We start from the raw sequence: 16,722 nt of genomic DNA, 5'->3' as shown, positions 1-16,722 counted from the left end.
AGTAGGTCCTGTATTTGCTGCTGTAACAGCTTCCACTCTTCTAGGAAGGCTTTCCACTAGATGTTGGAACATTGCTGCGAGGACTTGCTTCCAAGTCATTAATGAGGTCGGGCACTGATGTTGGACAATTAGGCCTGACTCGCGGTCTGTTTTTCAATTCATCCCAAAGGTGTTTGATGGGGTTGAGGTCAGGGCTCTGTGCAGGCCATTCAAGTTCTTCCACACTGATCTCGACAGAATCGTCTAGAATGTCATTGCATGCTGTAGCGTTAAGATTTCCCTTCACTGGAACTAAGGGGCATAGCCCGAACCATGAAAAACAGTTCCAGACCATTATTCCTCTTTAACCAATCTTTAAAGTTGGCACTATGCATTCGGGCAGGTAGCGTTCTCCTGGCTTCCGCCAAACCGTGATTTGTCCATTAGACTGCCAGATGGTGAAGCGTGATTCATCACTCCACAGAATATTCCACTGCTCAAGAGTCCAATGGCGGCGAGCTTTACACCACTCCAGCCAATGCTTGGCATTGCGCATGCTGATCTTAGGCTTGTGTGCGGCTGCTCGGCCATGGAAACCCATTTCATGAAACTCCTGACGAACAGTTCTGGTGCTGACGTTGCTTCCAGAGGCAGTTTGGAACTCGGTAGTGAGAGTTGCAACCGAGGACAGACGATTTTTACTCGCTACGTGCTTCAGCACTCGGCGGTCCCATTCTGTGAGCTTGTGTGGGCTACCACTTTGCGGCTGAGCCGTTGTAGCTCCTAGATGTTTCCACTTCAAAATAACAGCACGTACAATTAACCGGGGCAGCTCTAGCAGGACAGAAATTTGACGAACTTACTTGTTGGAAAGGTGACATCCTATGACGGTGCCACGTTGAAAGTCGGTCCCTCTCCTTGTTTGGGCGGTGTTTGGCGGTCGACGTTACCGACCTTCTAGCCATCACTGATCCATTTTTCATTTTCCATTGGTTTTGTCTTGTCTTCCTTCACACCTGGTTCCAATCCCATCAATTACATGTTGTGTATTTAACACTCTGTTTCCCCTCATGTCCTTGTCGGAGATTGTTTATTGTAAGTGTATGTGTATGTCTATGTCTATACTGGTGTCCGTCGGGTTATGTTACCCATTGATTTCTTTTATTATGTTTTCCGGTGGGGTTTTTTTGTAAATAAACCGCGCCGTTGGAAACACAGTTATTTATTTTTGGCATGGGTCCCCAGATCCTCAAAAAGTTCTACAGCTGCACCATCGAGAGCATCCTGACAGGTTGCATCACCGCCTGGTATGGCAACTGCTCGGCATCTGACCGTGAGGCACTACAGAGGGTAGTGCGTGCAGTCCAGTACATCACTGTGGCCAAGCTTCCTGCCATCCAGGACATATATACTAGACGGTGTCAGAGGAAGGCCCAAAAAATTGTCAAAGACTCCAGTCACCCAAGTCATAAACTGTTCTCTCTGCTACCGAACATCAAGCGGTACCAGAGCACCAAGTCTAGGTCCAAAAGGCTCTTTAACCTGTTTAGGATAGGGGGCAGTATTTTCACTGCCGGATAAAAAACGTACCGATTTAATCTGGATATTACTCCTGCCCAGAAACTAGAATATGCATATAATTGTTTGATTTGGAGAGAAAACACCCTAAAGTTTCTAAAACTGTTTGAATGGTGTCTGTGAGTATAACAGAACTCATATGGCAGGCCAAAACCTGAGAAGATTGCATACAGGAAGTGACCTCTCTGACCATTTCTTGGCCTTCTAGGGCATCTTTATCGAAAACAGAGGATCTCTGCTGTAACGTGACATTTTCTAAGGCTCCCATAGGCTCTCAGAAGGCGCCAGAACGGGGAATGATGACTCTGCAGTCCCTGGCTGAAAAACAGTAGCGCATTTGGATAGTGGTCGATCTGAGAACAATGAAACGGGTGGGCGCGTGCACGTGAAGAGTCCATTTGACATTTTCAGTCTTTGAACGAAAACGACGTCTCCCGGTCAGAATATTATCGCTATTTTACGAGAAAAATCGCATAAAAATTGATTTTAAACAGTGTTTGACATGCTTTGAAGTACGGTAATGGAATATTTAAAAAAATGTTGTCACGATACGGGCCGGCGCATCACCATTATTTCTGGCTGGGTACTCTCCTGACATAATCTAATGTTTTGCTTTCGTTGTAAAGCCTTTTTGAAATCGGACATTGTGGTTAGATAAAGGAGAGTCTTGTCTTTAAAATGGTGTAAAATAGTCATATGTTTGAAAAATTGAAGTTTTGGGATTTTTGAGGAATTTGTAATTCGCGCCACGCCCTATCATTGGATATTGGAGCGATGTTCCGCTAGCGGAACATCTAGATGTAAGAGGTTAACCTCCCTGGGCAAGGTGGGACGTTTGCGTCAACAGCCAGTGGAATCGTGTGGCGCAAAATACAAATACTTCATAAATGCTATAACTTCAATTTCTCAAACATATGACTATGCCATTTTCAAAGCATGCATATATGTCACAAAAACCAAAACCACAGCTAAATGCAGCACGAACCTTTGATGATCTTAATCAGATGACACTCCTAGGACATTATGTAATACAATACATGCATGTTTTGTTCAATCAAGTTCATATTTATATCAAAAACCAGCTTTTTACATTAGCATGTGATGTTCAGAACTAGCATACCCACCGCAAACTTCCGGTGAATTTACTTAATTACTCACGATTAACGTTCACAAAATACATAACAATTATTTTAAGAATTATAGATACAGAACTCCTTTATGCAATCGCTGTGTCAGATTTTAAAATAGCTTTTCGGCGAAAGCACATTTTGCAATATTCTGAGTAGATAGCCCGGCCATCACGGCTAGCTAATTTGACACCCACCAAGTTTGGCCCTCACCAAACTCAGATTTACTATTCGAAAAATTTGATTACCTTTGCTGTTCTTCGTCAGAATGCACTCCCAGGACTTCTACTTCAACAACAAATGTTGTTATGGTTCGAAAAAATCCATAGTTATATCCAAATAGCTCCGTTTTGTTCGTGCATTCAAGTCACTATCCGAAGGGTGACGTATCGTGACGTATCGTGACAAAAAAATTCAAAATATTCCATTACCGTACTTCGAAGCATGTCAAACGCTGTCAAACGCTGTTTAAAATACATTTTTATGCAATTTTTCTCGTAAAATAGCGATAATATTCCAACTGGGCGACGTTGTATTCGTTCAAAGAGAGAAAGAAAAAAATGGAGTCCTCTCGTGCACGCGCGCTCCAGTGTCAGTGTTCCCTGCCTGACCACTCACAAACACTCCTGCTGTTTTTCACCCAGAGACTGCAGAGCTCTCATTCCACTTTCTGGCGCCTTCTTAGAGCCAATGGAAGCCTTAGAAAATGTCACGTTACAGCTGTATTTTTGATAGAGATGCTCTAGAAGGACAACAAATTGTCAGACAGGGCACTTCCTGCATGGAATCTTCTCAGGTTTTGGCCTGCCATATGAGTTATGTTATACTCACAGACACCATTCAAACAGTTTTAGAAACTTTAGAGTGTTTTCTCCCTCCAAATCTACTAATTATATGCATATTCTCGTTTCTGGGTAAGAGTAGTAACCAGTTTAAATCGGGTACGTTTTTTATCCGGCCGTGAAAATACTGCCCCCTAGCCCCAACAGGTTAACAGCTTCTACACCCAAGCCATAAGACTGCTGAATAATTAATCAAATGGCCACCCGGACTATTTGCATTGACCCCCCCCCCCCCCCCCCCCCCTGTCTTTACACGGCTGCTACTCGCTGTTTATTATCTATGCATAGTCACTTTACCCCTACCTATATGTACAAATTACCTCAACTAACCTGTACCCCATACATTGACTCTGTACCGGTATCTCCTGTATATAGCCTCATTATTGTTATTTTATTGTCACTATATTTTCAAAGCAGATTCCCCAATACTGATGAAGGCCCTCAGCTCTATATAACTGGGAGTTCACAGGTATATTGTGCTGTAGGTCAGAAAGGACCTGCCTGATGTTTTCTGCTGTTTATTCTAACTGGTCTCTGAGACATACAGAGACCAGTTAGAATATATATATACACACACACACACACACAGGGGGTACCAGTACCGAGCTGAAGAGCATGGGTACGAGGTAATTGAGGTAGATACAGTGCCTTCGGAAAGGATTCAGACCCCTTGACTTTTGCCACATTTTATTACGTTACAGCCTTATTCTAAAACTGATAAATTATTTTTATCCCTCATCAATCTACACACAATACCCCCTAATGATAAAGCAAAGAACTGTTTTTAGAAAAGAAAAAAAACGGAAATTAAACATTTACATAACTTTTCAGACCCTTTACTCAGTACTTTGTTGAAGCACCTTTGGCAGCGATTACAGCCTTGAGTCTTCTTGGGTATGACGCTACAATCTTGGCACACCTGTATTTGGGGAGTTTTTCCCATTCTTCTCTGCAGATCCTCTCTGTCAGGTTGGATGGGGATTGTCGCTGCACAGCTATTTTCAGGTCTCTCCAGAGATGTTAGATTGGGTTCAAGTCCGGGCTCTGGCTGGGTCACTCAAGAACATTCAGAGACTTGTCCCGAAGCCACTCCTACGATGTCTTGGCAGTGTGCTTAGGGTCGTTGCCCTGTTGGAAGGTGAACCTTCGCCCCAGTCTGAGGTCCTGAGAGCTCTGGAGCAGGTTTTCATCAAGGATCTCTCTGTACTTTGCTCCGTTCATATTTCCCTCACACCTGACTAGTCTCCCAGTCCCTGCCACTGAAAAACTTTCCCATAGCATGATGCTGCCACCACCATGCTTCACCATAGGGATGGTGCCAGGTTTCCTCCAGACGTGACGCTTGGCTTCATCAGACCAGAGAATCTTGTTTCTCATTTTTTGAGAGTCCTTTATGTGCCTTTGGGCACTCTACCATAAATGCCTAATTGGTGGAGTGCTGCAGATATGGTTTTCCTTCTGGAAGGTTCTCCTATCTCCGCAGAGGAACTCTGGAGCTCTATCAGAGTGACCATCGGGTTCTTGGTCACCTTCCTGACCAAGGCCCTTCTCCTCCAACTGCTCAGTTTGGCCAGGCGCCCATCTCTAGGAAGAGCCTTGGTGGATCCAAATGTCTTGCATTTAAGAATGATGAAGGCCACTGTGTTCTTGGGGTCCATCAATGCTGCAGAAATGTTTTGGTACCCTTACCCAAATCTGTGCCTCGACACAATCCTGTCTTGGAGCTCTACGGACAATTCCTTCGACCTCATGTCTTTGTTGTTGCTCTGTCATGCACTGTCAACTGTGGGACCTTACATAGACAGGTGTGTGCCTTTCCAAATCATGTCCAATCAATTGAATTTATCACAGGTGGACTCCAATCTGTCACACTGGTATAAAGGATTTGGAGACAGGCGCCTGGAATACAGAATAAGGGTTTTTAATACACCCAAAACAAACACGTATACAAAAACACTGGGCTTTACCTAAACAAAAGAGCGAGGGTAAACCTCACTGAACGACACAGGACGATACCTGTAATACACAATATATATAGCACGCAGCATATCAGCTGCAGCAACGCATAGGTACTCACACCACCAACGGACATGGGCACAATGACAGAGGGAACAGAGGGCACATATACAGTATAACATCCTAATCAGGGGAAATGGGAACCAGGTGTGTGTAATCAGACAAGACAGTTCGGAGTTGATGATAATGATTCCCGTTCAGTGAAGCCTAGAAAGCCGGTGACGTAGACCTCCGGAACTGGTGAACAGAATGAGCATCAGTACCGAGGGGATCTGTGACACAATCAAGTTGTAGAAACGTCTCAAGTATGATCAGTGGAAACAGAATGCACCTGAGCTCAATTTTGAGTCTCATAGCAAAGGGTCTGAATACCTATGTAAATAATGTATTTCTGTTTTGTTAAATTTGCAAACATTTCTAAAAAACTGTTTTCGCTTTGTCATTATGGGGTACTGTGTGAAGATTGCTGAGGATGTTTTTTTATTTAATCCATTTTATAATAAGGCTGTTATGTAACAAAATGTGGAAAAAGTGAAGGGGTCTGAATACTTTATGAATGCACTGTACTTAAGAGCACAATGGTGTCAGATTTATTTTAGTATCCAATCTGAATGAAACATAATTGTATATGATTGATTGGAATTCAAACCTGAGTTCATAGTTCATAGTAAGGCCTCAGGTCCAGCAATGAGAAAGGCTGCTGCATCAGCAAGCGTGGCTACTTTATGATTTTATATTATGCAGCACACAAAAGCCAACCAGTGTCTTCGACCACTGACACACACAGATCAGCTTCAGTGCAGAACATTACCTTTGTTGCTCCCAAAGCAATGAATTTGGGTTTGATGTGATGTTTTCAGAGGATCCCTGGTAGCTAGCCACTGCCTTATTTGTGGACTGAGATTTCATTAACAACCCAGTGAAGTGATTTCTTAAAATTCAAGTATCGTTTCCTGTGGTATTACAGTATTATTAGCTTTGCATCAGAAGACACTGCATCCCATGTTTGGATACAATACAATAATTTCCCTCATATTAGGGTTTAGAAATATATACATTAACTACTCATTTGGATAGTGGTGGTAAATTAAGGGCTTTTTACTCTCTGCTGATCAGACATTATTAAACTGCTCATACATATTTCAGAATATGGATTGTTGAGTCTCGCATAAAAAGAGTCAATTTTTATTCCACACGTCACATTGTCAATTTACAGCGATGAATAAATGATAATAGACTCTGGAAGCATCCATAATTAAAGTAGGCCACATTTTGTGAGGACTGACGGTAGACCTCACGCACTCTGTTTACAGTCATGCAATCTGAGAAAGAACTTTTCACCCTCTGCAATTTATAAGACACTTTTAGGTGTCTCTAAGGGCAGGGTTAGCTTTATGCATACAAACACCGTAATTGAAAAGCGGGTTGAGCAGTTTCATCTACAGTATTGGAGGATAGAGTCTATATAGGCCTTGTTGTGTCCTTATAGCGCCGCACAAACCTTCAGCACCGCAGACAGCAATACGATCTGAACAGACTTAAACAAGGGACTGGTAAACCGGTTCAGCACCATGGCTGTTGAACAGCGACACGCCGCAGCTCTTAACTAGCATTTGTATTTTTCCTCGCCACACTAGCTCTGCCCAGAATTTGGTTGCTAGCAAGCCGACAGCATGCTAAGTAGTGCTAGGTATCAACAGCCTATCCAGTAGGGGCTGGAAGCTGTAGTGAGCTTCGATTGGTCAATCGTGGCACAATCGCCTAGTATTTGTATAAAGTTCAGCTTTCCCCAACTTAAGTCCCGCCCTGTTCACACTCCGTCACCCATGCTCACATCACCCACTTCACTTCTCTTCCATTGAAAATGAATGGCTTTCCGTAGTTTCACTGTGTTCTCTGTCCCATTGAGTTGTGTTGTCTCTGTTCTCTCCACAGCCGTGCCCTTCCCCCTGAGTCATCGCCTCACATTGAAGGAGGTGTTTGACTGTGAAGGGAAGCCCAGGGTGGACCTGCTCAAAGCCCACCTCACCAAGGAGGGACGCGTGGAGGAGGCCGTGGCACAACGCATCGTCAACGAGGGTGCCGCCATCCTGCGCCAGGAGAAAACCATACTGGACATAGAAGCACCAGTCACAGGTTAGGAGGAGGGATCACCTTTAACTTACACTCTGGTGAAACACACTTTGACTGACATTCCCAGCATTCACGTAATGGTCCAACAGAGAAAAGGAAGGGTGGAAGTAGCATCAAAATGTGGAAGATACAACTGTCAGAATGGGTATGATTTATGCTGGTTATTTTGTCCAGTGGCGAGTGAGATAGAGTATTATGCCTTGGTAACTGTGAAAGTGGGTCAGTGTGCTTAAAGTGCTTCAAATTGAGGGACTCTTTTATGAGCAGGTTAGTCTGAGAGTCTGAGCTCTGGAGTAAACTCTGGGAGAATGTACTTTTGTTTGGTGTATAAATATATGTCTGTGTATGAAGGTGTATGACTGTAAGAAAATACTAGTAGGAAGACAAGAGAGACTGGGAGTTAATTCAATACCTGAGTTACAAAAATAAACTCCAAAGCACCTGACAGGAGTTAAAATGAAGATGAAGAGTACAGACATCAAAGCAGGACTGTATATGCAGCATCCCATAGCAGGTAGCTGTCACTTTCAGTATCATCTGCATTATGGTCATGTAACAATAATACATTTCTTAAGCACATCAGCACATCAAAAGCTCTGCATCTCTCTTTGTCTTTTCAAGAATCAGATGAATGTTGAATGTTGTTCTGCCTCTCAGACAGACATGGATGGACAGGCACTACAGTGTCGTGTCTTTGGGGTACCATTAAACTGAAGACATGTTTATCAATTAACTCCCTGTAATTATTATCACGCGATCAAACTGATTAATCGTTTAATTGTAATTAACTAGGAGATTGGGGCACCAAGGAAAATATTCGGATTACAAAGTTATAATTTTCCTAATATAACTTTCCTATATTATAACATTATATATTATATTCTATTATAGTATAGGCCGATTATCTTCTGGTTTAAATGGTGTATTTTACCTCGCGTCCAGTCTCATTCCAAACGTCGTAAATTGTTGTATCTGCACGAACCCAGTCTTTACTAAGAGTCATCCATACATCAATTGTCTTAAAATAATTTATTTACTAAACTAAGTAATTCACAGAAAGTATACAAACAGTAATTATCATCACAAATAATTGGTAGAGTAATGTGCCCTAGTGGTCTAAACAGGCATGGCTGGTCTGTTAGACAATGGGTCATAAAAGTTTCAGCTGAGGAGGCACACAGAGTTCATTAATATGAACAATTGACATGCTAATTCTTTGCACATGAACGCTCACTCATTCGGGAACAATTGCAATCAATATATATTTACGCTCAGTGTGTCGTCGGGCTCCTTGTTGGAGCGTCGTTCTGTTGGAAAGTTTTGTCTGCGTTCTCTCTCTCTCTCTCTCTCTCTCTCTCTCTCTCTCTCTCTCGGTTAGAATGGATCTTTCAAAGCGACATTCATTAATGTCGTCATAGAATGGATGTTTCGTCGGTCTTCGCGTTCAATGATATAATTTCTAGCTGCAGACTATTAATTAATATCAAAGACTTGTTCTTATTCTGTCGATATCGATAGTCTAAAAGTTAACCACGTGGTATAGTTCACTTTCAGTAGAGGAATTGGATGGTAAAACCTATTGGCCAACTCGCAATGGAGTGGAGGCCTGGTCTGAAGAAAGTAAATCAGGGTGGGGTGGTTTTATAGTGAACATAGAACACGCTTGTCACATGACGCCTGGTCCTGTCTGTGTCCCTGGGGGCGTGCCGATGACTGATTTAATCTTTGAACATAACTACATTCTATCACATTAACATCAGTACACAGCATCTCAATGTATTACAAAATAGCTTTATCCTTATTAATACATTCTATACAACCATTTGGATGCAAGTCCCATCGCTGAGGCTATTATATAAACAGTTTTATGGTAATATGGCTATATTGTCTCTTCTGAGTATCACAAAATTGTACCAAGCGGACCAGTTCGTAGCTGGATTCTTCACCAGTCTTCCATACCTTCTCCAGAACACAAATGTCGCTTGGCTCCCCAATTCTGTGAGTTGGAAGAATTTCCTGTGTCTCTCTATGGGCCATGTGGCAAGAGATTCTTCTCTGGAATTTTACCACCCCTTCACACAGGGCCTGGGTGGGGGGAGGTAGGTTGGGGGATGGTGCAAGGGGGAGGGGGTCAACTGTCCTCCCTGTACTCAAAGAGGCCAACGTCATGACAACAGTACGTGATGAGGAACACAGTACATTGAGGCTTGTTCAACCAATCAATGCAGCAGTTTATCCTATGAGCCGTAGTGTAAGATAGTCACCTCACCTGCATATGACCTCACCATCATGTTGGGATAACTCACCTCAATATATATGAGTACAGATGTATGATCTTAATTTGATCGCACTGTAATCCTGAAATGCAGGACATTTTATACTTTTAGTGTATTTTAGGTTTAAAAAGGCCGTGGGAATTATATTTGCTTGTTTGTTTACTCTAGCACCATTTGACTTTTTTACTATTGTGACAAGGTCACACAATACCCCTCTGGATTCCCCTAGTTCAGTCTGCCTGTACACTGACTCTACCAGGAGCACAGTGGCCACTTTTGTCCCTGGGCTGACAGCCATCTAGCCCACAGTGATAGTAGTGTTGAACAACCCCTCAGTCCTGACTCATCCACACCACAGAGCATGATCACATCCCAGCCACAGCTGCCTGCCTGCCTGCCTGCCTGCCTGCCTGCCTGCCTGCCTGCCTGCCTGCTGTAGCACCACCCAGGTGGTCCAAATGGACTGATATACCATTTCAAATATCTTATGCTCCTTTTGAATATTTTAAATGTGAGAAGCCATTTAGATGCAATTGCGAGAGAGGGAGAGAGTTTACGTGTGGGTGCATGCATGTTTGTTGTAGATAGACATATGGTATAGCTACACTGCTTTCTGATGGTACTGGGAAACAGTAGCATGAGTAATTATATTTGCCATAACGTCCAATCAGATAGGAGGTAGACCTATTTACTATGACAGCTACTAAGCATGCACATAGCTTCTTGCATATTTGATACAGTCTTGACATTAATAATACATGTTTTCAAGGTTTAATTCATCCTAGTTTTGACTAATCTGAGCAAGCCATTATGAACAAAGGGGTCAGACTAACTCACAACACGTGCACACAAACAACCCTCACACAAAGGCGCTTACTGTAAAAACACGCATGTACACACATAAACCTGAAAACACACAACAGCGCAGCAAAAGCACACTGACTCGCGCATCTCTTGATGCTGGATCACATACACATCCTCGTTGTTATCGGATTTAGTCGTTCCTCTGTCATTAAGCCCCGTAGTCATTGGATCCTAGATGCAGACAAACTTACATAATACTGCCTCCAGAAATGAAGACATTGAAGAATGGTGTTAGAGAATGACAGAGAAGGGAATGACATAGAGGGAAACAGAGAAATAGTGGGTATGGGGGAAATGTGGACGAGTGAAAAACAGAATGGTAGTAGAGAGAAAAAGATAGAGAGATCATGGTAGAGGGAATAACAGGGAGGGGGTGGTAGTGGTGGTTCAGTTCTGTGCACATCAGCCTTTTCTCCCCTCCCCCAAGTCTGAAAACCTTCCCATACTGAGGCCATGCAGGGACAGGATGGCTGGAATAAGGTATTAGAAATGGAGGAGAGAACGGCTGGAGTAAAATATTAAAGATGGAGGGCTGGAATAAGACAATAGAGATGGAGGGAGAGGATGGCTGGAGTAAAATATTAAAGATGGAGGGCTGGAGTAAGACAATAGAGATGGAGGGAGAGGACGGCTGGAGTAAAATATTAAAGATGGAGGGCTGGAGTAAGACAATAGAGATGGAGGGAGAGGATGGCTGGAGTAAAATATTAAAGATGGAGGGCTGGAGTAAGACAATAGAGATGGAGGGAGAGGATGGCTGGAGTAAAATATTAAAGATGGAGGGCTGGAGTAAGACAATAGAGATGGAGGGAGAGGATGGCTGGAGTCAAATATTAAAGATGGAGGGCTGGAGTAAGACAATAGAGATGGAGGGAGAGGATGGCTGGAGTAAAATATTAAAGATGGAGGGCTGGAGTAAGACAATAGAGATGGAGGGAGAGGATGGCTGGAGTAAAATATTAAAGATGGAGTACAGGAGGGCTTGAGTAAGACAGTACAGATGGAGGAGAGGGGGGAGAGGAGGACTGGAGTAAGGTATTAGAGATGGAGGGAGAGGAGGACTGGAGTAAGGTATTATAGATGGGGAGAGGAGGGAGAGGAGGTATGGAGTAAGGTATTAGAGATGGAGGGAGAGGAGGACTGGAGTAAGGTATTAGAGATGGAGGGAGAGGAGGACTGGAGTAAGGTATTAGAGATGGAGGACTGGAGTAAGGTATTAGAGATGGAGGGAGAGGAGGTCTGGAGTAAGGTATTAGAGATGGAGGGAGAGGAGGACTGGAGTAAGGTATTATAGATGGGGAGAGGAGGGAGAGGAGGTATGGAGTAAGGTATTAGAGATGGAGGGAGAGGAGGACTGGAGTAAGGTATTAGAGATGGAGGGAGAGGAGGACTGGAGTAAGGTATTAGAGATGGAGGGAGAGGAGGACTGGAGTAAGGTATTAGAGATGGAGGGAGAGGAGGACTGGAGTAAGGTATTAGAGATGGAGGACTGGAGTAAGGTATTAGAGATGGAGGGAGAGGAGGTCTGGAGTAAGGTATTAGAGATGGAGGGAGAGGAGGACTGGAGTAAGGTATTATAGATGGGGAGAGGAGGGAGAGGAGGTATGGAGTAAGGTATTAGAGATGGAGGGAGAGGAGGACTGGAGTAAGGTATTAGAGATGGAGGGAGAGGAGGACTGGAGTAAGGTATTAGAGATGGAGGGAGAGGAGGACTGGAGTAAGGTATTAGAGATGGAGGGAGAGGAGGTCTGGAGTAAGGTATTAGAGATGGAGGACTGGAGTAAGGTATTAGAGATGGAGGGAGAGGAGGTCTGGAGTAAGGTATTAGAGATGGAGGAAGAGGAGGGCTGGAGTAAGGTATTAGAGATGGAGGGAGAGGAGGGCTGGCGTAAGGTATTAGAGATGGAGGGAGAGGAGGGCTGGCGTAAGGTATTAGAGATGGAGGGAGAGGAGGACTGGAGTAAGGTATTAGAGATGGAGGCAGAGGAGGACTGGAGTAAGGTATTAGAGATGGAGGGAGAGGAGGGAGAGGGGGAGAGGAGGACTGGAGTAAGGTATTAGAGATGGAGGGAGAGGAGGACTGGAGTAAGGTATTATAGATGGGGGAGAGGAGGGAGAGGAGGTCTGGAGTAAGGTATTAGAGATGGAGGGAGAGGAGGACTGGGGTAAGGTATTAGAGATGGAGGGAGAGGAGGGAGAGGGGGGAGAGGAGGGCTGGAGTAAGGTATTAGAGATGGAGGGAGAGGAGGTCTGGAGTAAGGTATTAGAGATGGAGGACTGGAGTAAGGTATTAGAGATGGAGGGAGAGGAGGACTGGAGTAAGGTATTATAGATGGGGGAGAGGAGGACTGGAGTAAGGTATTAGAGATGGAGGGAGAGGCGGACTGGAGTAAGGTATTAGAGATGGAGGGAGAGGAGGACTGGAGTAAGGTATTAGAGATGGAGGGAGAGGAGGACTGGAGTAAGGTATTAGAGATGGAGGGAGAGGAGGACTGGAGTAAGGTATTAGAGATGGAGGGAGAGGAGGACTGGAGTAAGGTATTAGAGATGGAGGGAGAGGAGGGAGAGGAGGGAGAGGAGGACTGGAGTAAGGTATTAGAGATGGAGGGAGAGGAGGGAGAGGAGGACTGGAGTAAGGTATTAGAGATGGAGGGAGAGGAGGGAGAGGAGGGAGAGGAGGACTGGAGTAAGGTATTAGAGATGGAGGGAGAGGAGGGAGAGGAGGACTGGAGTAAGGTATTAGAGATGGAGGGAGAGGAGGGAGAGGAGGGAGAGGAGGACTGGAGTAAGGTATTAGAGATGGAGGGAGAGGAGGACTGGAGTAAGGTATTAGAGATGGAGGGAGAGGAGGACTGGAGTAAGGTATTAGAGATGGAGAGAGAGGAGGGAGAGGAGGACTGGAGTAAGGTATTAGAGATGGAGGGAGAGGAGGGAGAGGAGGACTGGAGAGTAAGGTATTAGAGATGGAGGGAGAGGAGGGAGAGGAGGACTGGAGTAAGGTATTAGAGATGGAGGGAGAGGAGGGAGAGGAGGACTGGAGTAAGGTATTAGAGATGGAGGGAGAGGAGGACTGGAGTAAGGTATTAGAGATGGAGAGAGAGGAGGGAGAGGAGGACTGGAGTAAGGTATTAGAGATGGAGGGAGAGGAGGGAGAGGAGGACTGGAGTAAGGTATTTTAGCACACAGGAACTCCCAGTTCACCATGTTACATCAGTATAACTAGTGTTCATCCAGCAACAATGAGACTGGGCTGTAACACGAGACTTTTGCTTTGTCGGATAACTGCCATTTGTATTTTTATCTTGTGTTTATACAGGTAATCCCATTGAGATTAGAAGTCTATTTGTACAGGGGGCAGGGGCTGTCCTGTGCTATGATTTACTTTAAAATAGGCACACTCTGTATCACTGACATTAGGGAACATAGGTTCTTAAAAATATTTGATTAATTTGGTATCATTACCCATTTTCATTTAATTCCTGCTCTGAAAGGCCTTAGTTGCCAGTTGTACAAAATATGAATTAACATAGCACACAGATGTTTCCTCCGCTTGGGACTGACTAATTGGTAGACTGGCTCCTCTCCCTTCGAATGACTAATTGACTGACCTTGACTGATTGGTGGACTGACTGATGAAATGCTTGACTGATTGGTGGGAGATGGTAAATGGAGAAAGAAAACCTTAGTTACAGTGCAGGAGTAGTCCTTCCCCCCTCCGGTAAACTAGCGCCACAAAAGGAGGCTAACATGCTTTATTTATTCAGCATGAAATATGGATGATGATGTGTGTATCAGTGCATGGACATCTGTCAGCATGGAGCTGCAACTGTGGAGCTCTATGTAGGACTATTGTGCTCTCGCTAGCACTGTGTGTAAACGTCTGTGCGTACTTGTGCATGAATGTGTGTCTGTGTGTGTTTATGCATTCATGTACTACTGTATGTGCTGTTCACATATGCTATTTGTGTGTATGTCTGTGTGTGTGTTTGATTCCTTTAGTCACACAAGCAGAGGCTCCCACATACTCACATTGCTCTGAGCTTTGAGTGGGCGAAGGCCACAGTGAGCTGATAGGAGGAGAGAGAGGGGAGGAGAGGAGAGGGAGGGAGGGGGGGCTAGAGGACAGGGGATGCAGGAGTGGAGCGGGAGGAGAGGAGAGGGGATGCAGGAGTGGAGTGGGAGGAGAGGAGAGGAGAGGAGAGGAGAGGAGAGGAGAGGAGAGGAGAGGAGAGGAGAGGAGAGGAGAGGAGAGGAGAGGAGAGGAGAGGAGAGGAGAGGAGAGGAGAGTGGGAGAGAAATAGAGTGAAAGAGTAGAAAACGGAAAAGATGAAAAAATAAAATATATGTTTGCACAGTAGTGCACAGTGTTGAGTTCGCAGAGTCCAGTTGTTATTGTCTTCAGTGGAGTGGAGCAGCCAGCCAGACCCAAGCTCCCAGGCTCCCTCCCCCAGGCCCAGGGTCCCTGAGCCACCCACACCTCCTAATGGGGGTAGAAAGAGAGAGGCATCTGGGGCATAAACCCAGGCAGCATCTCCATGCCAACACTGCGTGAGGGCGAGAGAAATGAAAACTACTTTATTTCATTATTTATTCTCATAAAAATCAGGTTGCCACAGCAACAAGAGTTTGCAACTTCTACAGCTCTCTCTCTCTCTCTCTCTCTCTCTCTCTCTCTCTCTCTCTCTCTCTCTCTCTCTCTCTCTCTCTCTCTCTCTCTCTCTCTCTCTCTCTCTCTCTCTCTCTCTCTCTCTCTCTCTCTCTCTCTCTCTCTCTTTCTTGGGAGAATCAATGAGCCGAGAAGCAGTACAGATCTTCTACTGTCTAACTTACACAGGGAAAGCATGCATCACACAATCTCTTTTTTTCTCTGTACCACACACACAGACAGGCATCCAAGCACACACACACCCTTGTAGCCTTTATCTTCTATAAAATCCCCTCTGTTATGTACAGTATGTAGCAGTGCTAACAGACCCAGTGATAATGTGTTCATGTGTTCTCATGGTGTGGGAATTGATGTTTTCCAGTGTGTGGGGACATCCATGGGCAGTTTTTTGACCTTATGAAGCTGTTTGAGGTGGGTGGCTCGCCGGCAACGACCCGGTACCTCTTCCTGGGAGACTATGTGGACCGGGGATACTTCAGTATCGAGGTAAGAGACACCCACTGAACATCCTCCTCCCTTAATCCTCATAAACTATTAGTATCTTTGTCTGTACGTATACCATAGTTTAATTCAACACCTCAATTGAATCCAATGCACAGAGAGAGAGATATACCATATACACACGCCAGACCAGTGGAGGCTGGTGGGAGAAGCTATAGGAGGATGGGCTCATTGTAATGGCTGGAATGGAATTAATGGAACGGAGTCAAACGTGGTTTCTATATGTTTGATACCGTTCCATTTATTCCATTCCAGCCATTACAAGGAGCCCTGTCCTTCTATAGCTCCTCCCACTAGCCTCCTCTGCTCCAGACCTGGTTATGATGATTTCTGCCCAAGGTTACCAATCCCCAATATTATCTCTCTACCTGTTTGGTTGTGACTGGAGGGCTTTCCTATGAGGAGCCATCAGGAGCTCTCCTTTAAATTGAAGGCATTCTGCTGTTTCCACTGAGATCCCTCCCTGTGCCCCTCCTTGCACCGTGCTGCTTCCACGCTGTGCGTGACAAGGAGCTATAGTGCACTGAAGCTCTGGAAAAACCGTGAGGAGGAAGGACCAATCATCCAGTCACAATGCAATCGATGCTGACACGCTGCATTTGCATAAAGGAGGGCTTTTCCGTTGGCAAGAGGGGTTGATTATCCTTAAACAGACTGGCTCCACCAATTCTCATGATTATCATACTATCTTTATCAGCTGTCACCAAATCAATGACTGGGGGTCCCTCATCTGAGATCAT

General features: G+C 44.7%; 1 protein-coding gene across 2 annotated transcripts in view; it reads left to right on the top strand.

Annotated features, from left to right (window-relative positions):
- Window positions 1-16,722, top strand: part of LOC106563625 (protein phosphatase 3 catalytic subunit alpha) — a 59,740-nt gene that overhangs the window by 13,085 nt on the left and 29,933 nt on the right. For both annotated transcript variants that reach the window (XM_014129375.3, XM_014129376.3), the window contains exons 2-3: window positions 7,478-7,678; window positions 15,843-15,967. In XM_014129375.3, the coding sequence (XP_013984850.1) occupies window positions 7,478-7,678; window positions 15,843-15,967 (326 nt within the window). The remainder of the gene's footprint in view (window positions 1-7,477; window positions 7,679-15,842; window positions 15,968-16,722) is intronic.

This window comes from Salmo salar, chromosome 11, assembly GCF_965601325.2.
Source record: "Salmo salar chromosome 11, fSalSal1, whole genome shotgun sequence".
Classification (NCBI taxonomy): domain Eukaryota; kingdom Metazoa; phylum Chordata; class Actinopteri; order Salmoniformes; family Salmonidae; genus Salmo; species Salmo salar.
Note: the sequence above shows the minus strand (reverse complement) of the source record. Positions and strands in the feature narration are given on the sequence as shown.